A 23143-nucleotide genomic window follows, 5' to 3' on the forward strand; every position below is an offset into this window, starting at 1 on the left:
TTGGGCATATACCCTGAGAAAACCAAAATTCAAAAAGAGTCATGTACCAAAATGTTCATTGCAGCTCTATTTACAATAGCCCGGAGATGGAAACAACCTAAGCGCCCATCATCGGATGAATGGATAAAGAAGATGTGGCACATATATACAATGGAATATTACTCAGCCTTAAAAAGAAATGAAATTGAGCTATTTGTAATGAGATGGATAGACCTAGAGTCTGTCATACAGAGTGAAGTAAGTCAGAAAGAAAAAGTCAAATACCGTATGCTAACACATATATATGGAATTTAAGGGAAAAAAGATGTCATGAAGAACCTAGGGGTAAGACAGGAACAAAGATGCAGACTTACTGGAGAACGGACTTGAGGATATGGGGAGGGGGAAGGGTGAGCTTTGAGAGGGCGAGAGAGAGTCACGGACATATACACACTAACAAACGTAGTAAGGTAGATAGCTAGGGGGAAGCAGCCGCAAGGCACAGGGATATTAGCTCGGTGCTTTGTGACAGCCTGGAGGGGTGGGATAGGGAGAGTGGGAGGGAGGGAGACGCAAGAGGGAAGACATATGGGAACATATGTATATGTATAACTGATTCACTTTGTTATAAAGCAGAAACTAACACACCATTGTAAAGCAATTATACCCCAATAAAGATGTTTAAAAAAAAAAAATAGTCATGTTGGTCCAATGAATCAAGGAGACAACATAGGGTTTGGGGAGATGTAGCCTCCTCCAGCTGACTTTCAAGTTATCAGTCTGTGAAAAATGTCTCTCATTTTTTTAGGTGTCTTCATGTATCTGCCATATCTTAGCCATTTAGTTCTCTCTTCTTTCAGAAAAGGTAATCAATCTTCTCAGCCAGGGATGTGTCCCATACCCTTAATCACTGCTCACTAGTGCCACCTCCTGGACGTCTGACCCTTTGTAATATTAAATCAGTGATGGTGTCATTTCTTGTCTAAAGACATCAAAGAAAGGCTTTCAGTGCAACATAGTTATGTTCACATTTTAGTCTCTTTGGTTTATTTAGGCAGCAAGAACTTAGCCCAACATACAGTAAACCATGATATTCCAATAGGGCTTAGCTAATAATTGAGACAACAGAATGGAGTTTCTATTCATAGCTTCTCTCAAAGTCTAATTCTCCTTCTGGAACCAGCTAGCTTCGTGACTTGGAACAGACCACCCGAGTTTCTCATGCCACCATTTAAAATAAATGCAGATGTGCTGATCTACTTATTTAAAATGGGGAAAAAATTAACCAAATTATTTTAAATTATAAAGTTAAACTATGCCAGCATAAAAATGTTCAGTGTGGTGACTTAAGGTAAATTCTCACAAGCACACACCCCCTCTTTATGTTATATATTTTGAAAGTTAAAACTCAAGCAATATTCCCTGGTGGCGCAGTGGTTGAGAGTCCACCTGCCGATGCAGGGGACACGGGTTCGTGCCCCAGTCCAGGAAGATCCCACATGCCGTGGAGCGGCTGGGCCCGTGAGCCATGGCCGCTGGGCCTGCACCTCCGGAGCCTGTGCTCCGCAACGGGAGAGGCCACAGCAGTGAGGCCCGCGTACCGCAAAAAAAAACAAACTTAAGCAATAAAAGTTATCCTTAATAATTTACAACCTTAATGTCATACTCCCTCTGTACTTCTAAGCAAATACTGTGACTTCCTTTCTTATCCAATGCATATCTAAATCAGAATACCTTATCTGTTCAGTGTGACTCCTCCTGTTTCCAAATGTACATCTGTATCTCTGATTAGATTTATAATTTACCTAGGCTTATTCCCCCATTTTCAAAATATATGCTTGAATCGCTTCTCACTGTATATTGTAAATCTGTATATTTGTGAGTATAGGATACCCCTCTTCAATGGATCCCAAAACAACTCCTGGAAAGGGGGGTGTTGCTCTTGGGTTGTATTCCTATGTAAAAGAGAATTTGTAAAACTGATGTATTCAAAACTGAGACGAATAGTCACCTGGCTTCTGACTGGCAAATGTTCCGTCTTTTCTGCCTGCATGCATATCCTGAGTAAATGATAAAAACCACGTTTCAAAAATGTCTGAATGTCTGCCCCTAAACAAGACAAAATGTCTTGTTTCCACAAGTGAAAGACAGCTCTCTACTAAACATTTGCACAGCCATTATCCTTTCAACAAACAGTACACCATCATGAACACCATATTTATTTAGCATGCTTCTTCTTCAGTCATCCCACCAAAAACAAATAACCCACACACACACAGAATTCTCTAACTTCTCATGGAATGCAGATGTTGGTAGCTGTTTAATTAAATCCTGTTTGAACAGTTCTTTTTTACTGCTTCAGCTCTTCTTATCAAACCTTTAAGAAACAATGCTATACATAGTTAAAACAGCCTGATGGGGGGAGAAAGCATTCCTAGTGATTCCCAACGTTCAGCAATAGCTCTCAGAAACTAGTTTTAACAAGATACCAGCAAATGATTGGTTAAAAGACTGGATATGTAAATTCTATGGCACACATTTAAATTCCCTGCCTAAGCCAGAATGTCTTTCACATGCCTTGACCTGAGAGGTCAATTTCACTCCAATAAGATTGAAATATAGTATCTCAATAAAGGAAAATCTCCAGTGTGCTACATCCTTTGCGCTTTTGTGTGTGTGTGTGTGTGCTACCTATCCTTGGAACAAATTCTGTCTGAGCGGATCAACTTTTTAGTGTCCAGTGGCTTTGGCTGACAGATCACATCCAACACGGACACTTACCCAGGATGAGGAGGGGAGAGTGGGCTGTGGATTGACAGTGAGCCAGCTTGTGGACCATATGCAAATGAAACAGCTTGCAGTCAAGTCTGCTTGTTCCTCCCACTCTCACATCCTCTTCAACTTGCAGCCCAGCTGTCAGTGCTGTCCAACTCCCTCTTCCATGCCAACTAGAGAATACCACCTAGATAGCCTAGCCTATTTTTTTCTTTCTGCCTCCCATGGAGTCTCCACCTCCCCACTGTGCAAGGAGCAGGCACCCCAAGTGTTTCACGTCATTATTTTGCTATTCGCCATCTCATGCTGCTCATTTAATTTTAGCAGTGTGCGTGTGAAGAATTGTCCATTTATAGTCTTAAAAGGCAAGAGAGGCCACTAGGCTTGCTCAGTATTTGAATGTTCCTTTCCAGTAACAATGCGAGCTGTCTGGTTTGATGGATATTTGGAGCTGTGATCTTTGACATATAAAATGTCATACACAGCTTTTAAATCCTAGGACTGAGTTATTTGGGGGTAAAAATAAAAAACACCTTCCCAGTGGTTATATTTCTTAATGATTAATACTTATAAAAAAAGATAACAGAGAATTCCCTGGTGGCGCAGTGGTTAAGAATCCGCCTGCCAATGCAGGGGACACAGGTTCGAGCCCTGGTCCAGGAAGATCCCACATGCCATGAAGCAACTAAGCCAGTGCGCCACAACTACTGAGTCTGTGTGCCACAACTACTGAAGCCTGCACGCCTAGAGCCCGTGCTGTGCAACAAGAAAACCCACCACAGTGAGAATCCTGTGCACCGCAACGAAGAGTAGCCCCCGCTTGCCGCAACTAGAGAAAGCCCACGCGCAGCAATGAAGACCCAGTGCAGCCATAAATAAATAAATAAATTTATTAAAAAAAAAAAAAACAGGTGCTGTGATACAGAAAAATATCAGTTGACAAGGGTGTAGCTCTTCACATGTATTGCAGGAATTTCATTTTCATCCTACTTGCCCCTCCAATTCCTCCTCACCGTCCCCTACTTTACCAAGGAAACTTTGAAATGGAAAAAGGGGAGAAGCCAGAATGATTCTTTCCTTTTTCAGCCCAAATGGTAATCAATCATACTTCCCTTCTTTTCCACAATAGCAGATCAACACACACACACACACACACACACACACACACACACACACACAAATGCTTTGCTTTCTTAAGGCTTTGTGAGAAAAATGGATGAGGATGGGTGAGTGGAAGAGAAAGGCTTCTGAGGGTAGAATTATTGTGTAACTGGATGCACCACACCTACTCCAAAGAGAGAGCAGGCATCACTTCCAAAGAACACACACTTCCTGTTGCTACTCTCCACTGAAGTTTTTAAAAATAGATTTTATATTTAGAAGAGTTTTAGATTCACAGCAAAACTGAGCAGAAGGTACAGAGAGTTCCCATACACCTCCTGTTCCCACAGATGCAGAACCTCCTCCATTATCAACATCCCTCAACAGAGGTACATCTGTTAACAACTGATGAATCTACATTGCCACATCATTATTACCCAAAGTCCATTGTTTACATTAGGGTTCTCTCTTGCTGTTGTACATTCTATGGATTTTGACAAAGGTATAATGAGATGCATCTACCATTATATTATTGTACAGAGCAGTTTTACTGCCCTAAAAACCTTCTCTGCTCTGCCTGTTCGCCCGTTCCCCCCACACAACCCCTGGCGACCACTTGTTTTACTTTCTCCATATTTTACTTTTTCCAGAATGTCATATAGTTGGAATCATATGGTTTGTAGACTTTCCAGACTGACCTCTTTCACTTAGAAATATACATTTAAGTTTCTTCCATGGATTTTCCACTGCATTTTTGTTGATTATAGATGTGGGTACTAACCAAATCCAAGGGCACAGTTAAACTGAACACAGGGTCCAGGGACTAGGTGACATAAAGTTCCCAAGAAAAAACTAGAAAGAACACAGTAAAGCAGTGTCTTCCCTTGTCTTTAATGCCACTCTCTATTTTAGCAATTTCAAACAAAATATCAAAAACAAAGTGGCAGGCTGAGAGGCACAGTGAAAAGAGCCAGAGAGACCTGGCTGGACTCTCACTCCTGTGTACCTGTGAGATTTCTGGCAAGTTTCTTAGGCTTTCTGATGCTCAGTTTCCTCACCTATAAAAAGAGAGTATTCTTAGGATTTCATACAATACCAGCCCAGAACACCACAAGCACTCAAAAAAATTATTATAGTATCATAATGCAGATTTGTGGCAGTATATAATGATTAACAGTAAGGCATTCTCTCCCCAGGAACTTAAAGCTGAAGAAAATAAATGTTTTTTCTGAACTAGAAAAAAAGTGCATATATGATGATTGTATTAACCACCTGCGGATTTTAACTAATAGATCTAAAGAATTTAGGAACACTCAAAACTGAAATCAAAGTGATTTGATTGAAATTGGGCAAGCAAGAGCCATTTCAACTGAATTGTACCATGCCTAAAGAAGGACTAAATGAACTAAAGGAGGATGGTCAATGAAAAAAAAAAAGACACCAACATCCCAGAGATTAGCAGCAGTTTCCTGCCTACCTGGGGAGAGTGACAGGGAATATGGAGCATGTGAACACCCCAGATAAGTTACCCTATTGTAGAGCAGGTATGATTCATTGAGCCTACCTGGCTTGGATAAAATATGCCTTAACATTATTCCAGCTTCCTCTGCACTGATTACAGGTTTACTGAACAACTTTCTGATTATTCATTTGGCTTCTGGGTATATTGATTCCAGAGCTGAAAAAGTGTCCCTAATTAGCAAGCTCCACCATCTCACTCTAGAAAATAACATTTCCCATTGTATATTTATAAGTTGTAGATCTGGGTTAATCTACTTCAATCTTTGATTGATATACTTCTTCAAGTCCAGTGAATACTGGGACACTGAAGGATTCAGAGGTGGTCTGAACCACCATAAATTCACCAGATGATTGGTCTTTTGTAGTCATCCCATCTTTTCTTGGCAGCATCTTACCTTCCTCTCACTACTTCTATGCCCTATCCCTTTCTACTTCTAATAGTAATTAATGTCAAGTAAATATAATGTTTAATTTCCACTTGAAGGTAGAGGAATTTTTCAAGTGAAAATGCTCTCACAGGAGACAAAAAGAAGGAGATGATCCCTTAGGTCAATAGAATAGGAAAGAAATTCCTCCAATTTTTCAGTTATTTCAGTGGGGTGTGGGGGGATAATTCTCAAAGCAAAAATTCTCAAGTAAAATAAAATATAACAAATTTTAAAACAAGAAGATAAGAGATATGTCACAAAAGAACACAATAGGAAACAATCCCAATGATCTCAGAAGTGTAGGCAATACTTCTCAAAGCAAAATTAAAATGTAAAATAAATAAATCAAATGTAAACATTTTATTTTTCTTGTTGTTTTACTTTTTTAATTGTAATTTTTATTTTATTTTGAATTTTTGAATTTTATTTTTTTATACAGCAGGTTCTTATTAGTCATCCATTTTATACACATCAGTGTATACATGTCAATCCCAATCTCCCAATTCATCACACCACCATCCCCGCCCCCACTTTCCCCCCTTGGTGTCCATACGTTTGTTCTCTACATCTGTGTCTCAATTTCTGCCCTGCAAACCAGTTCATCTGTACCATTTTTCTAGGTTCCACATATATGTGTTAATATACGATATTTGTTTTTCTCTTTCAGACTTACTTCTCCCTGTATGACAGTCTCTAGATCCATCCACGTCTCTACAAATGACCCAATTTCGTTCCATTTTATGGCTGAGTAATATTCCATTGTATATATATACCACATCTTCTTTATCCATTTGTCTGTCAATGAGTATTTAGGTTGCTTCCATGACCTGGCTATTGTAAATAGAACTGCAATGAACATTGGGGTGCATGTGTCTTTCTGAATTATGGTTTTCTCTGGGTATATGCCCAGTAGTGTGATTGCTGGGTCATATGGTAGTTCTATTTGTAGTTTTTTAAGGAACCTCCATACTGTTCTCCATAGTGGCTGTATCAATTTACATTTCTACCAACAGTGCAAGAGGGTTCCCTTTTCTCCACACCCTCTCCAGCATTTGTTGTTTGTAGATTTTCTGATGATGCCCATTCTAACTGGTGTGAGGTGATAATACCTCATTATAGTTTTGATTTGCATTTCTCTAATAATTAGTGATGTTGAGCAGCTTTTCATGTGCTTCTTGGCCATCTGTATGTCTTCTTTGGAGAAATGTCTATTTAGGTCTTCTGTCCATTTTTGGATTGGGTTGTTTGTTTTTTTAATATTGAGCCGCATGAGCTGCTTATATATTTTGGAGATTAATCCTTGTCCGTTGATTCATTTGCAAATATTTTCTCCCATTCTGAAGGTTGTCTTTTCATCTTGTTTATGGTTTCCTTTACTGTGCAAAAGCTTTTAAGTTTCATTAGGTCTCATTTGTTTATTTTTGTTTTTATTTCCGTTACTCTAGGAGGTGGATCAAAAAAGATCTTGCTGTGATTTATGTCAAAGAGTGTTCTTCCTATGTTTTCCTCTAAGAGTTTTATAGTGTCCAGTCTTACATTTAGCTCTCTAATCCATTTTGAGTTTATTTTTGTGTATGGTGTTAGGGAAAGTTGCAGGATACAAAATTAATGCACAGAAATCTCTTGCATTCCTATACACTAATGATGAAAAATCTGAAAGAAAAATTAAGGAAACACTCCCATTTACCAATGCAACACAAAGAATAAAATACCTAGGAATAAACCTACCTAGGGAGACAAAAGACCTGTATGCAGAAAACTATAAGACACTGATGAAAGAAATTAAAGATGATACTAACAAATGGAGAGATATACAATTACAATGTTATTGGATTGGAAGAATCAATATTGTGAAAATGACTATACTACCCCAAGCAATCTACAGATTCAATGCAATCCTTATCAAATTACCAATGGCATTTTTTACAGAACTAGAACAAAAAATCTTAAAATTTGTATGGAGACACAAAAGACCCCGAATAGTCAAAGCAGTCTTGAGGGAAAAAAACAGAGCTGGGGGAATCAGACCCTGACTTCAGACTATACTACAAAGCTACAGTAATCAAGACAATATGGTACTGGCACAAAAACAGAAACACAGATCAACGGAACAAGGTAGAAAGCCCAGAGATAAACCCACGCACCTATGGTCAACTAATCTATGACAAAAGAGGCAAGGATATACAATGGAGAAAAGACAGTCTCTTCAATAAGTGTTACTGGGAAAACTGGACAGCTACATGTAAAAGAAGGTAAACATTTTAAAAACAAGGAAAAGTAAAATATGTGCCGCCCCCGCCCCCCGCCCAGCCAGAAAGAAAGATACAGGGAACACTATTTTCAGAAAGGGTTATTCTGAAAAACAAAAATAAAGATCTCCTTGTTACAGGGCTTGCAGATTAGAAATTTACAGAATTTAAGATAAATGGCCTTAAAAGCTGAACCAAATTGAATACATTTTAGTGGACTATTCAAGATAGAGAACTACTTCTCAGGTCCTTTGGAAAATAATGGAATTCAAGTGCAGTACTAATCCAATAAGAATTTTCAAGAGTCAATATCAGCTACTTACCATGGTGACAGCCCCAAAGCCATTATTATTTTTTGTTAAAGCCATTATTATTGACTCCACTTCCACTACTCAGAAGTATTGCTTTTCTATTAAACTATGGCTTTAGGGGATATTTAGACCTCTTCCCCCTAAGCATCCCTCATAATTTATTCCATCTGGAAGATTTGCATGAAGGATAACTTAAAATCTTTAGTCTCTATTCTCTCCTGCTGCAGAAGTATAACTCCCATTAGCACTAATGAAAGCTATCTGTTCATCTCAAGCAGTGTACTGCTCTTAAGTGTTTAAGAGCCAAAATGTTTCATGTCCTCTGAGAGAAACAGCATTAAAGAGAACTTGTATACAATATATTAAGGTTAAAGTGCAAAGTGTGAATTGTTTTCCAGATGACAGTATTCTTTAAAAAGTATGCCATGTTTCTGTCAAAAAAACAACAAGTTTCTCACAGACTCACTGGGGAAAAAAGGAGTCCTAACCAACTTTGAACATACACAAAGAATAAGAAATACTTCTCTTTTAAAAAGGAAGTTTGCAGTTTGAGATTGCTATTCTTACCTTTTTTTTCAAGAGGAGATAGATATTTGTGCTCTAAGAGTGTAATACTTTATCTATGGAGTATCCCTTGCCTAAGTTCAGAAGCTCACCAAATCTTGTACAGGCCCTATATCTCCTTTAGCTATATTATTAGAAGGTTAGAAAAATGTGTTTGTAAATTCGTGACTAAAAGCCTGTCATTTCCCATCTCCATGGTACTCAACTGCTGTTCTCTTCTTGCTTTTCTAGCCAGTGTGCCACTGGACTGAATATCCCCGAATCACACTCCAAGCAGCCTGCTGCCGTTTCTTCTGACAGCCTCACCAACCTTGGAGCTTCCCCCTGCAGGTTCTCCTGGCCAGCTGGGGAGCTCATCTGGATCACCAAAACCTCGGGACTGCTAAAAGAGTAAATCTGTTCCAAGTCCCCCCAACCCCTTAGTGAAGCAAAGAGGATATTTAGTGTTCCCTGAAAACACAGAAACAATCCTGAAGAAAATAAAGGATTTCATCATATTTTGGAATCAAATGGCTGTTCAAAAAACTGGGATAGTCTCCAAGTTTTGATGTGGGGAAAAATTTGGTTATCACAACATTATCACTGAGGCTGTACGTGGCACAAAACATTGATATAAAGCAACATCACTGCTGATTAAACACTATTAGCATATTCAGTTGGAAACACAAATGTAAACACAGATTTCCAATGTTTGCATCACGTACACTGCAATACTCATCTTTGTGTAGGGGTGAGAAAATAGAGACTCAGAGACAGAAGAAAAGCTAGTGTGCACACTCAAAGAATGTATAAATGAATACTTAAAGTGGCTTAGGAGGTCTTATTTATTTTTAAAAGAAACTGGTTAAGCTCTCTTTTATTTTTTCTTTACAGCTTGTAGCTATTATGTACTTGTGATCTTGCCAAGTGGAATGTGGCTGGGAGCATATGTTTAATAAAAGTGTGTGCAGGCATGCACACACACACACACAACATTAAAGCAATGCTGTGGTGTCCTCTTAAACTGACAGATGCAAGGCACTATGGGAACTGAGGCACTCCTCTATTTTAACTCCCCACATTATGTTCAGGCACTTGGAGTTTGAGTACATTAGAGCAAAGGGAAATAAGTAAGCCTTATGCACATCAAGAACAGTAAGAGCTGACAGGCAGTCTAGAGCAGTTACTTTTGTTGGCCCAGATCTCTTTTAGTGTTTTTCCCCCCAGGTTTGATTTCATACATTTTCAAGGTGCCAGAAATTCTGTGTTGTTTCCTCTGCACTGACCTCTACCAGGCTCACCATCCATTTATAGCCCACCCCTACAACCATCCAGACTTTAGCACAGGTATTTTGCAACTCTAGTTCCACCTCACTTTCCCTTCCCCAAATTCCTAATTTGTTGTGGCAAGCCACCTCAAATTCTTCATGGAAAAATTTTGTCTAGAAACAATAATTTTAAAATGTGCATGCATATTCATGGAGAAACATATTAAGATAATATATATGTTTATACTGGGCTGAAGTAGCTCTTTATTCTATGCTCTGAAGACATCAAGGATGGAACACTGAAAAAGCCTGAGGTTCAAAAACCTGAATTCATATCCAAATTTTGTTTCTACCAAATGATATAATAACTGTGTAATTTTTTCTTAGTCACTTAACCTTTGTAAGCTTCAATTTCTTAATTGTAAGATGGAATAGTTGCTATACATAAGTGGTTTTCAATTTTTTTAGTAATAAAACACTTTATTTCATGTGAAAGCCTACCCAGAACCAATATTCAGAAGAACCAAAATCAAAGCAGCTCAAGTTGAAGCTGGATGGACTGTGGTGTTCCTTCTCTACAAACTTCTCTTTCAGCTCCCACTTCACCTTTATGGTTACCACCACATCTTCTAGCACCTCTTCTGTGAAACCTTGAGTGTTCTGAGGAACACTACTGAAAACCTGTGAAATACATCATCTCCATGGACCCAGTCAAACTGAAATTATTTTATCCTATATATACTGAGAACAGCATGGCTTAGCTGGGTCTTTTAATCAGGGTCCCACGAGTTTGCAATCAAGGTTATCAGCTGGGCTGCATTCACAATCAGAGGCTTGACTGAGGAAGAATCTACTTCCAAGCTCTTTCAGGTTGTTGGCAGAATTCATTTTCTTATACTTGTAGAACTAAAGACCCATTTCTTACTGGCTATTGACTGGAGGTCCCCTTCTAGTTCTAGAGGCCACTCACAGTTTCCTGCTATGTGACTCTCTTCATAGGCAATTCACAACATAGCAGTTGTTCTTCAAGGCCAGCAGACTCTGCTAAGAGGGACTGATATATAATGAAATATAATCATGAAAAGTACCTACTCCATCACTTTTTCCATATTCCGTTGGTTAGAAGCAAGTCACAGGTTTCAACACCACCCACAAAGGGGGAATTCTATTTCCCTTCTCTCAGCCTCGGTCTTCTCAAATGTAAGAATGGAGCAAATAATAATAATAATACCATTATATTATTGAGAGGAATAAATGAGATATTATGTGGAAAGCTTAATAAGGAATTGAACACCTAATAGGCTTTCAGTAAGTTAGACACTGTTTAACTGCTTATTATGTAGAGTCCTAAGTCTATTCAAACTTGGCTTTAGTATAAGGCAGCTCATTAAAAGAAATTGAAGGTAGGTGGGAATCTACAATAAGACTTCACTTTTCAACTTCTTTTTTCTTTTATTTTTGGCTGTGTTGGGTCTTCATTGCTGCGCGCGGGCTTTCTCTAGTTGCGGTGAGCGGGGGCTACTCTTCATTGCGGTGCGTGGGCTTCTCATTGTGGTAGCTTCTCTTGTTGCAGAGCATGGGCTCTAGGCACGTGGGTTTCAGTAGTTGTGGCACATGGGCTCATTAGTTGTGGCTCACAGGTTCTAGAGCGCAGGCTCAGTAGTTGTGGCGCACGGGCTTAGCTGCTCCGTGGCATGTGGGGTCTTCCCAGACCAGGGCTCGAACCGTGTCCCCTGCATTGGCAGGTGGATTCTTAACCACTGCGCCACCAGGGAAACCCTAAACTTTGTAATATTTGTGGGAAAAAAATATTTTAAATGTGATGGGAAACTTATTAAACCTGAAATATTTTACCTAATCTAGGAGCAGCTGAAGATTTACACAAGCTTGTTAGTTATCTATTACCACATAATAAATTACCCTCAAATTTAGTAACTTAAAACAACATTTATTGTCTCACACAATTTCTGACGGTCAGGGATCAAAGAGTGGCATAGCTAGTAGCTTCTGACTCAGGGTGTCTCTCAAGGTTGCAGTCAAGATGTCAGCTGGGATTTAATCATCTGAAGGGCCTGAAGAATCCACTTCCAAGCTCATTCACATGGATGTTGTCAGGAGACTTCAGTTCTTCACTATGTGGGCCTCTTCTTCCAGGGTTGCTCAAACAACATGGCATCTGGCTTCCCCCAGAGTGAGTGATGAGAGAGAAGAGAGGGACCCAGGATGGAAGCTGCAGTCTTTTAATAACTAATTTCAAAAGTGATATACTTTTGCTGCATTCTATTTGTTAGAAGCAAGTCACTAAGTCTAGTCCACATTCAAGCAGTAGGAAATTAGGCTTTTCTTCTTTAAGTGAAGAGTACCAAAAAATCTGTAAATATACCTTTAAAATGACCACAAGTATTATTGTTGTCTTGAGATTTTTTGGTGTTTGTTTGTAATTTTCTTGGCCATGGATGAACCAAATTTGGCACCCAAAATTGAGTCATTTCCTGGGAAAGATGCAAAGGAAAGATTAGCTGAGACCAATACGTATTTTAGCTTTTGGCATCTTCTCCAGTTCCTACAACTCAAGCATATATATGTATGATTTCTTATAAGGAATTGGCTCACATGATTATAAAACCTGAGAAGTCCAGATCCAGAAGAGCCAGGTATTTTTCTATTGAGGCCTTCAATAGATTGGATGAGGCCCACACTTATGTGGGAGAGCAATCTGATTTACTCAGTATACAGATTCAACTATTACTTTCATTCAGAGAAACCACATAGACAAACCCAGAAATAATGTTTAACCAAATATCTGGGCACCCTGTGGACCAGTCAAGAGGTGACTTGCTCCTAACCAAATGAATACTGCAAAGGTGATGGGATGTATGTGATTGCGTTATATAAGATTATAACATTCCTCTTTCGAGATTTTCTTCAACGAAGGCAGCCATGTTGAGAAGGCCCACTGGGCAATGATCTGAGAGTGGCCTCCAGCTGACAGAAAGTAAGGAACTGAGGTCTTCATTCCAACTACCTACAAGGAACTGAATGCTGCCAATAATCATGTGTCCTTAGAATCAGATCCTACCACAGTGACGCCTCAGATGAGACAGCAGTACCAGGCGAAACTTTGACTACAGTGTTGTAAGACCCTAAAGCAGAGGACTCAACTCTGCCATTCCTAGATTCCTTACCCCAAAACACTGTGAGATAATAAATACGTGTTGTTTTAAACCTCTAAGTTTGTGAAAATATAGTTACACAGCAATAGAGAACTAATATAATCCCCTTTTAGGCCATTCTTCCTCCTAAAATGAAGGGTAGAACATTATCATCTGGACATATGATTAATCCAGTTCTGCACAGCTGGATGATGTGTTCTGGTTGTGTGTAGAGCTTCTGATGGTAGTCATTCCAACACTAAAAATATCAGGTTTTCTTATTTTTTGTGGAAAATTCATTAATTGCTTCATTTCACAGAACAGTGACCTCTCCACAGCATTCAAGACCCTGAAAACCATAAAACTGAGCACTGAAAAACATATACTAACTGAAGAATAGTAATCATAATTTGTAGTCCATGCATAATACAGGAACCAAGAGAAAACATCCCATCCCAAACCAAAGAGCCTGTAAAACCAAATATGGGAATGTAAGCCAAATTACCTAATTTCATCATGTCTTTGTTCCCTGGGTATTTTTTGTAATATAAAATATCCTGGAGAGGTCTACAGGGATGTAAATACAATATTCTTCTCCTAAGACGGTATACATTCTACCTCCAGATGCCAATAACCTAAAATTTAGTAATATCACCTGTCTAATTTCAGAAGCCTCTCCTGTAAGTTCCACAACCTCAATGGCATTCTCTAGCTCTCATGCCATACACTGAACCACTGCATGTAGGATTATCTACATTGGTGTGGGCTTTTGTAAAGTATAAATTGAAGAAGTTTGGGGGCAGAGGAAAGATGTCCAAAATTCTCTTTCAATGTCTGAATGCAAACTGGGACCCAATTTTTCTAATTTTTGAGTTTAATTATCTAAATCACCCTTTTTTTTCTAAGAAGAGAAATTGACAGGCTAAAATGGACCTTGGGTAATATCTGAAGGCAGTCATCAGACTACCAAGATAAGACATCTCTACAAAGTTTGTGGGGATAGTCAATAATCTTTTGTGACACAAATCCAATCCCAGTCATTAAGAAACAACCACTGATCTATTTTCGGCCACAATGCCTCATGTGCTTGTCATATATTATGCAATGTTTTAGTACCACTCATTAAGAATGGCCCTGTGCCAGGAGATAAAATTTGTCATACAGAGACCATCAGTTAAATCTAAAGCAAAAAATGCTTAGGGCTATCCTAACTGGCATACCTTTCTTATAAGGTCTGAAAAGGTGAGACAGCCTCTGAATACTTACCATCTGACCTCCAGCTCTTTTCCAAGCTCTAATTCTATGAAAGTTCTATAGCAAAGTCTAGCTCCTATGGAAGGTCCCCAGGTGTAATTTCTTTGGGGAGAGAAACCTACCATTTTAGGTATGATGGAATTTAGGGTTTTAGATTTCTGGCTGTTTGGCCTGTTGTGATTTTTTGCCATATGAAAAGTTGCTTAGTGGGTTGAATTTTCTTACTCAAGAAACTAACTGGAACTGGTACCGTGCGTGCAAAGGAAAGTGCATACAAACAGAGCTTCTAGGGATTATGCACTGTGAGCATCAAACAGTTCCTCAGACTAAAGTAAAATCTTGTGGTTTTAATGGTTATTTTTACCATCACATGCTTTCTGTGGGCCAAGTTCATAGTTTCTTAAGTTATACAATTCTCCAAAAATCTTAATAGGCTTCTGTTCTATTTGCTTCCAATCAATTCCTAGTCATGAATCCAAGCCTTCCATAACTTGTTGTTTCTCAAGACTATTCCTCTTTCTCTTCCAACTTAATGGAATTTGCATTGAGGTCTTCTGAAACAATAGCTTGAAAGGGAGGTAATATCCTTAATGTAGTATCTGCTGCCCAGATGAGTCATTTGTTTAACTGTAAACTCAATGGGTTTTTGCCATTCAAAGCTTTTTGTGACTTTATTTCCTAAAGTTTGGTGTCTAGAAGTAGTTGGCTCTTCCATCTCTGTAAGGTGACAAATTTCTGAACTTTCTCTACTCTCTTTAATTCTACTTGCACAGAACTCATTTACTTCTTTTAAAACACCTTGCTAAGTGCATCAGTAAGCAATCAATGCATACTAATACTCTTGCTCTTCCCAGACATTTTCACTAAAGTTATGGGGATTCAGTAAGAACTTGGTCTGTCTGCCTTCCATGTTATCACAAACAAGAGTTTTATAAAACCTTATTCCCATTTTTAACAGCCTCTCATGTATGTTTTCTCACCACTCACTATTTAAGCTCTAACTCAGTGTCACTATTTTAAGTTTTTGTTATGGCATAACTCCATTTCAATTCTGTATTAGTTAACATAATACTAAAAGCTATAGCAAATTTCATTGCTTTTACATGATAGATGTTTGAGGGTTTTCTTGCTCATATAACAGCAGTTAGTGTTGCTGGTGAACTTAAGGTTCTTTTTTTGTTGGAAAAGAATTCGGAGACAAAGTGATAGGTAAGAATCAGATTTATTTCAAGAAAAACACACTCCACAGACAGAGTGCAGGCCACCTGGGAAAGCAAGAGGCAAGAGGCAAGAGGCCTTGAAATATGGTGTGGTTAATTTTTATGGGCTGGGTAATTTCACAGGCTAATGAGTGGGAGGATTATTCTAATTCTTTTGGGCAAGGGGCAGGGATTTCCAGGAATTGGGCCACCACCCACTTTTTGACCTTTTATGGTTGGCCTCAGAACTGTCATGGCAGTGGTAGGTGTGTCATTTAGCATGCTAATGTATTACAATGAGCATATGAGGCACAAGGTCCACTGGAAGTTGAATCTTCCACCATCTTGGGCCTACTTGGTTCTAACAAGTCTTTGTCATGTACTATGGCTATAAAATTCTTTTAAAGGTTGTGTCCTGCCCCCTTCCCTCCTGTTTCATTAGTACATAAACAGGTGGAGGGGACAGTCTTGTTCTGTGGTGGGCAGAATAAGGCCTTCCAAACATGTCCACATGCTGATCCCCAAAACCTACAAATATGTTACCTTACATGGTAAAAGGGACTTTGCAAACGATATTAATTTAAGGATCCTGAAATGGAGATTATCATGAATATCCAGGTGGGCCCAATGTAATCACAAGGGTCTTTATAAGAGGGAGGCAGGAGGGTCAGAGTGAGAGAAGGAGACGTGACTATAGAAACAGAGGTCAGAATGATGAGAGCAAGGAGCTATGAGCCAAGCAATTCAAGTCACCTCTGGAAGCTGGAAAAGGCAAGGAACAGATTCTTCCCTAGAGCCTCCAAAAGGAGCACAGTGCTGCTGACCCATTTTAGATTTCTGACCTTCAGAACAGTAAGATAATAAATCTGTGTTGTCTTAAGCCACTAAGTTTGTGGTAATTAGTTTTAGCAGCAATAGGAAACTAAAAAATACATCTACAGAGTCAGCTAGGCATCCAAACTGAAAATCTACTGTCTTTAAAATGTAAACTCAAAGTTTTGCCTGAAGTTTATCTCTATCACAACTGGCTGAAAAAAGAAAGAGTATAAAGCATTTCCCAAGAAAAGATGTATGGACTAGGCACCTAGAGACACCTAGATATATTAGGGGATGGACGATATAGGCTCTGGCTGGGAAGCTGCTTCCAATAACTCCATACGTAATGGATGTGGAAGCATGAATGCTGGTGGCAAGCTAGCCATCGTGCCACAACCCCAGACTGAGAACAGGGCAGCTAGGTGAATCTGTATGTACTAGATGGTAAGCTCCCACACTCCCTTCCCTCAGTTGATTATCAGAAACTGGCAGCAGGCTTAATCACCCCCAAATACTCAGAGATTAGAGGAGTCTCTTCTGGAGGAACTGAGCAGCCCAAGAGAAAAAACACACAAATATGGATATTTAATATTCAGGGATTCCCACACACATACCACATCTGACCACTCTGCACATCATTTGACAAGTCTCTCCCCCACCCCTCCCACCCAGCTGCACAAAAAGATTTCAATCATCTTTTTAGTGTCATAAATACAAAAAAAGAGTCAAGGATCACCAGACACTTTAGAAAAGCCTCCAATAGGAAAGACAAAGACCAAGAAAAACAAACAGAAAGGGGAAATTTGAAGAAACAATGGCAATGCATTGGTTGGTGGCAAAAAGAAAAGTTAAAATTTAAATTAATATCTTCTGAGAAATAAGAATATATATTGAATTCATGAAACCAGAAGGAAAAATACATTTAAAAAAATGAAAGAAAAGAACTCTTAGAAACCAAAAATGTGACAGAAAAATTTAATTTTAGACTGAAAGATTAAGTTATGACTATATTATAATACACGGAACAAAATATCAGAATTGAAAAACTGGAGAGAAAAATGAGAGCCCTATAGGTTTGTGGCAAAAGTAGCTACATTCATCAAATATTCCACTATATTTCCCAGCACAGTTGGGACTAGGCAGGGTCATGTGACTAGTCATGTCCAATGAAGTGTGAGCAGAAGACATGTGTTACCTCCAGGTTGAAATAGAGAAAATTCTCCACTCTCTTATCTATTTGATAAAAAGCTTTGCAGCAAATGGTGGTGCCTCCATCAGCTGGGTACCTGTGTGACCATGTGAAGCAGAAGGAATCTCACCCAATTCACTTTGAACATGAGTATGAGACAAACAGTTGTTGGGTTAAGCACTAAAACTTCACAACAGAAATTTATAACAGCAAAACCTGGCCCATACAAGACTCAATCCAGGAGGTTCAACATGTGACTAACAGGAATTGCAGAACAAGAACACTAAAAAAACTGCTGTTTTTTAAATATAAATTTATACTTCTACTTCTACTTTATAAACAATATACAGTCATTAATTTGATAAAAATTTGAAGATATTTAATAAGATAATTTTAGTATTCAGATTGGAAAAAAGTTAAAGATTGATACTAGCAACATTTGCAAGATAATAGGAAAATGGGCAGGCTCATGCATTACTAATGGGCTCAAAAACCAGTAGGACTTTTTAGGAAAGTAATATGGTACTGTCAATTAAACTTTAAATTTACACACCAGTTATTCCAATTCTAAGTGTCTTCAGAAATACACTAGTATATCTACCAGAGTATTCTTAGAATAATACCAGGGAATTCCCTGATGGCGCAGTGGTTAAGAATCTGCCTGCCAATGCAGGACTTGAGTCCAAGCCCTGGTCCGGGAAGATCCCACATGCCGCGGAGCAACTAAGCCCGTGTGCCACAACTACTGAGCCTGAGCTCTAGAGCCCGTGAATCACAACTACTGAAGCCCACATGCCACAACTACTGAAGCCCATGCACCAAGAGCCCGTGCTCTTCAACAAGAGAAACCACCACAATGAAAGCCTGCGTACCACAACGAAGAGTAGCCCCCCTCACCACAACTAGAAAAAGCCCACGCACAACAACGAAGACCCAATGCAGCCAGAAATAAATTAATTAATTTTAAAAAATAACATAAATTAGAAATTACCCAAATATCAGTTGGGAAACAGTTGTATATAAAGTACATCCATACTCATCAATGCATGGAATAATATGAAGTGCATGGGGTTTTTTTTGAAGAAGTAGATGTACGTGTATGGATATGAAAAAATGTCCATGGGACTTCCCGGGTGGTGCAGTGGTTAGGAATCTGCCTGCCAATGCAGGGAACACGGGTTCGAGCCATGGTCCGGGAAGATCCCACATGCCACGGAGCAACTAAGCCTGTGCACCACAACTACTGAAGCCTGCGCGTCTAGGGCTTGTGCTCTGCAACAAGAGAAGCCACCGCAATGAGAAGCCCATACACCACAACGAAGAGTAGCCCCGCTCACCGCAACTAGAGAAAGCCCGCACGCAGCAACGAAGACCCAACGCAGCCAAAAATAAATAAATAAATAAATTTAAAAAGAAAAAATGTCCATGATAAATTGTTGAGCAGATAGACCAAGACCCAGAACAATATATATAGTATGATTTTCCATTTATGTAACTAAAAAAGGGAAAGAGAATCTGCATATGTGAGTGTGTGTGTGTGTGTGTGTGTGTGTGTGCGCGCGCTCTCGCGTGCATGCGCGCGGGCACTGAGAGGGATAAAAAGATAAGAGGCTATAATGTTTACCATCTTCTTCCCTCTCCATCACCATCACAAAGAAGAGAGATGGGGCTTCACAGTGGTTGAGAATCTGCCTGCTAATGCAGGGGACAAGGGTTTGAGCCCTGGTCTGGGAGGATCCCACATGCCGCCGAGCAACTAGGCCCGTGAGCCACAGCTACTGAGCCTGCGTGTCTGGAGCCTGTGCTCCGCAACAAGAGAGGCCGCGATAGTGAGAGGCCCGCGTACCGCGATGAATAGTGGCCCCTGCTTGCCACAACTAGAGAAAGCCCTCGCACAGAAACGAAGACCCAACACAGCAAAAATAAATAAATTAATTAATAAACTCCTACCCCCAATATCTTCTTTATAAAAAAAAAAAAAAGAAGAAGAAGAGAGATGAAGCTGACTTATTTGCTCAGTCAGCTTCAAGACCCTACTTTCTTTTGCAGAATCTAGGTATTGAAGGAAGAGAAAAACTGATTGAGTAATAGAAAACTACACCAGAGAGAGGGTTGGTCTGGACTGAATTGGGTGGAGAATTTAGAAAGCTTGGAGTGAGAAAGGAGTGACTCTTTAAAGCATTGCTACGGGTGTGAACAATATTGACAATAAGAACTTGGGGAAAGAAGTTTTTGAAAGAAATTCTGTGATGCATGGGAATCTTCTTCTCTTTGGATATTTTTATGCAAGACTGGAATATGATTCACATTACTTTGAATTATTTTCTTGGACTCTAGATTTTTTTTTTCATGTAATCAGATCTTTGTGTATACAAGGATTATAATTGTATTATAGACAGATCAGAAGATAACATATAAAGATATACAGAGATAATCTACAAAGATGAAAACATATTTATGTTTCATGTTTAGGAAAATTTGTTGAGGAATAGACATCAAACTTCTAACGGCAGAAATCTCTACAATGTCAAACTAGGTGAGGGAAGGCAGAACATACGGTCAGTAGGACATTTTTTATACATGCATATATGCATTGTTTGTAATATGATTTTTAACTGAAACAAATGCAGAAAATAAATGCAAGCTATTACTTCTTAGAAAATGTGACATTTTCTTATTTATGACTGTTAATTAAAAACTATATCTTATAGGTAATTTTTTTTTCTTCATTTCAAATACCTCTCTTAGTCAACAGACTATGTTTATGTGCATATACAGGACACAGAGGTCCTTCAACTAAAACATTAAAATAATTGAGGCAAAGATGTTTTTAAAGCTTAAAATAAGCATGTAATTATTCAATTCGCCTACTCAATTTTCAAGTATAGACACATAGTGAAAGCTCAGTTTTCACTAAGAATTTTCTTTCTGGAAAAGCTCTTTCTGGACATGTTTAGTCTTCTACTCTCTAAACATGAATATTCAAAGAAAACATTTTTATATTGTGTTGTCAGATCTTTTCATGTACGGGCTAGAGGAAAATGAGATCTTAAATGATGTCAGACAAAGTAACACTCCGTACATACTTAATAAATAACATTTTTAAGGTAATACGATTTTAAATCCGACAATAATGACTCCAAATACAGAGGAAGGTGTGTGAAGTCTTGATATGAGATATGAACTCTAGCGCCATCTAGCAAACATGATGGGTAACGTCACTAACATTCTCTGTAACAGATCTAACAAAGCAAGGTTGTGTTCTTGAGTTCTACGCTGTCAACCTTGAAAATCCCACTTAAGCATTCTTTAGTCTTTCTAGAGTTCTGAACGTGGTTTATAGCCCTTTAAGAGGCAAGGGGAAAAGACATTTCAATTCCATCGGGGCTAGTACAGAAAGGTGTCTTAGAAAAGAATAAACACCACTTAACTATAAATTTGATACTATATAAATGTTTTCACCCTCAGAAGAACATTGATATCTTTTTATTTCTTAATAAAAGCATAATGTTGCTAAATTTACTAATTTGTAACCTGGGCTATTTTCAGTCACTAAAGTAAACAAGAAAAAAAAACACATTCTCAGACTCCCACCCAACACACACACACACACTTACTTTAATTTACTGATATTTTAATACATACTCATATGTAATACTTGTCAATCTATCCAAACCTCAGCTACGCAATGATTTTCAAGCAAAAGTATATATTTAAGCTCACATTTGTGAACAAAATGAGTTAAACACAAAAGCCTCTTGGCCTTCCAAGACCTTGAGGTCTAAATAATATGAAAACGTAGTACCTGATACTTTGCTGATAAAATTCCTCAAGTAAGGGGCTATAAACATATGTTTTAATGATGAAATCCCAAATGTCATAATCCCAGATGGATTTCAGTAATAATGTAAAAAGTTCCATTTTATAACAGAGAAGACATGAATGAATGACAAGAAGAATTAATAAATAAAACTTCTATTATCACCATGTTATCAACCACAGAAAACATTTTAAAACAATATTAATTTATTACTTTCTACTTATGAAGAACTTCTTCAAGAAACTCATTATGTTTGCAGCCTTCAAAATGCTTATATGATGTTGCTTTTACTGCTCCCTAGCAGCAAGAAAAATATGGGTAATAATATAACTCTATTTGGCTAAAACACATAGCCTTTTATATCCTCAGCTAAAGAGAAATGTAGAAGATGTTGCTTTATTATGAATGTCCAACAGAATTAGATACTATTTATATCAGTCAGGGTCCTATCAGGACCTATATCACAAAGATTATACAGGAGTTTATGGGGAATGTTTAATATAAATGTTTATTAAATTCAACAAGGGATTGGCTAGTGAAAAGCGAAGAAAACACCAAGGAATACAAAAATTACAGATAAAGGAGCAGCCACTACCCTTAGGGCTGAGCTATTGCCCCACATAAGAGTCTCCCCCAACAAGGGCTAATCCACTCCCTCACTGGAGAGGGAGCAGCTGTGGCTCATTGGTTGGTAGAGAAGTTGCTGAGGTCCTGTGCCAGCAGAGCTTGCCAGAATGTTGCCCTCTGGTGTCCCGGAGGAAAGCCATCCACAAGGTTGTCCTTCGGCAGTGGCTCTGCTGCAAAGCCACCTGAAGGGGTGCCAGGAGAAGCTGCACTGATGCTACAGGAATCTGATGCTAGAGAACTTGCACAGGCGGCCAAAGCCAGATCTTGGAGAAGCCGTGTGTGCTACAAGAGTCCGGAGAGAGGTGCACACTGGGCCCAATATAAGGAAGTCCTTCCTCCAGTGTCCCTGCAGCGCCCTTCAATGGCAAATCGTAACAACTTGTCAGCTGGCAAACAGAGCCCAGCTCCACTCTCACAGAACAGGCATCACAGTGTGAATTTGGAGCTGAGAGGCAATAAATTCACACCTGGTGCACAATTCTTTAATTGTACCCATTGTCACACATCACATCTTGCTTTAGGAATTGCTTATTCTCAGCTCACTGGTTTTCTGAAGCTTAATTTCCACAAGAGGTTTCTTATTGGTTTAGCTGCCTTTAATCTCCACTTTTAAATCTATAAAGCACTATCAGATTGATTTCCCTAAACCATCATTTCACTTTGTCTTTATGCTGCTCCAAAGCCTTCAAAGGACTCATACTGCCTAGAGTAGTGATCCTAAACTTCTTAAATATAAAAACCCCTTTACAATATCAACAATTTTGTACAGGTCACCACATGATAGTAGTCTTACTATTAGAACACTTTAATTAAAAAAATAGATGATACATGCTGCAATAAATTTAGACATATACAATTAATCTGTATTTTGCTAAGTCACATCACCTACAGTCAAGTACAAACCGTAGCTC

General features: G+C 38.8%; 1 protein-coding gene across 1 annotated transcript in view; it reads left to right on the plus strand.

Moving 5' to 3' along the window:
* Nucleotides 1-3966: 3966 nt before the first annotated feature.
* The window catches only part of LOC114897929 (SWI/SNF-related matrix-associated actin-dependent regulator of chromatin subfamily D member 2-like), a 40460-nt gene continuing 21283 nt past the window's right edge, over nucleotides 3967-23143 (plus strand). The window contains 2 exon segments of the mRNA XM_029226980.1: nucleotides 3967-3980; nucleotides 9160-9318. Of these exon segments, the coding sequence (XP_029082813.1) occupies nucleotides 3967-3980; nucleotides 9160-9318 (173 nt within the window).

Source organism: Monodon monoceros, unplaced genomic scaffold (genome assembly GCF_005190385.1).
Source record: "Monodon monoceros isolate NGI ecotype Baffin Bay Population unplaced genomic scaffold, NGI_Narwhal_1 Super_Scaffold_18, whole genome shotgun sequence".
Classification (NCBI taxonomy): domain Eukaryota; kingdom Metazoa; phylum Chordata; class Mammalia; order Artiodactyla; family Monodontidae; genus Monodon; species Monodon monoceros.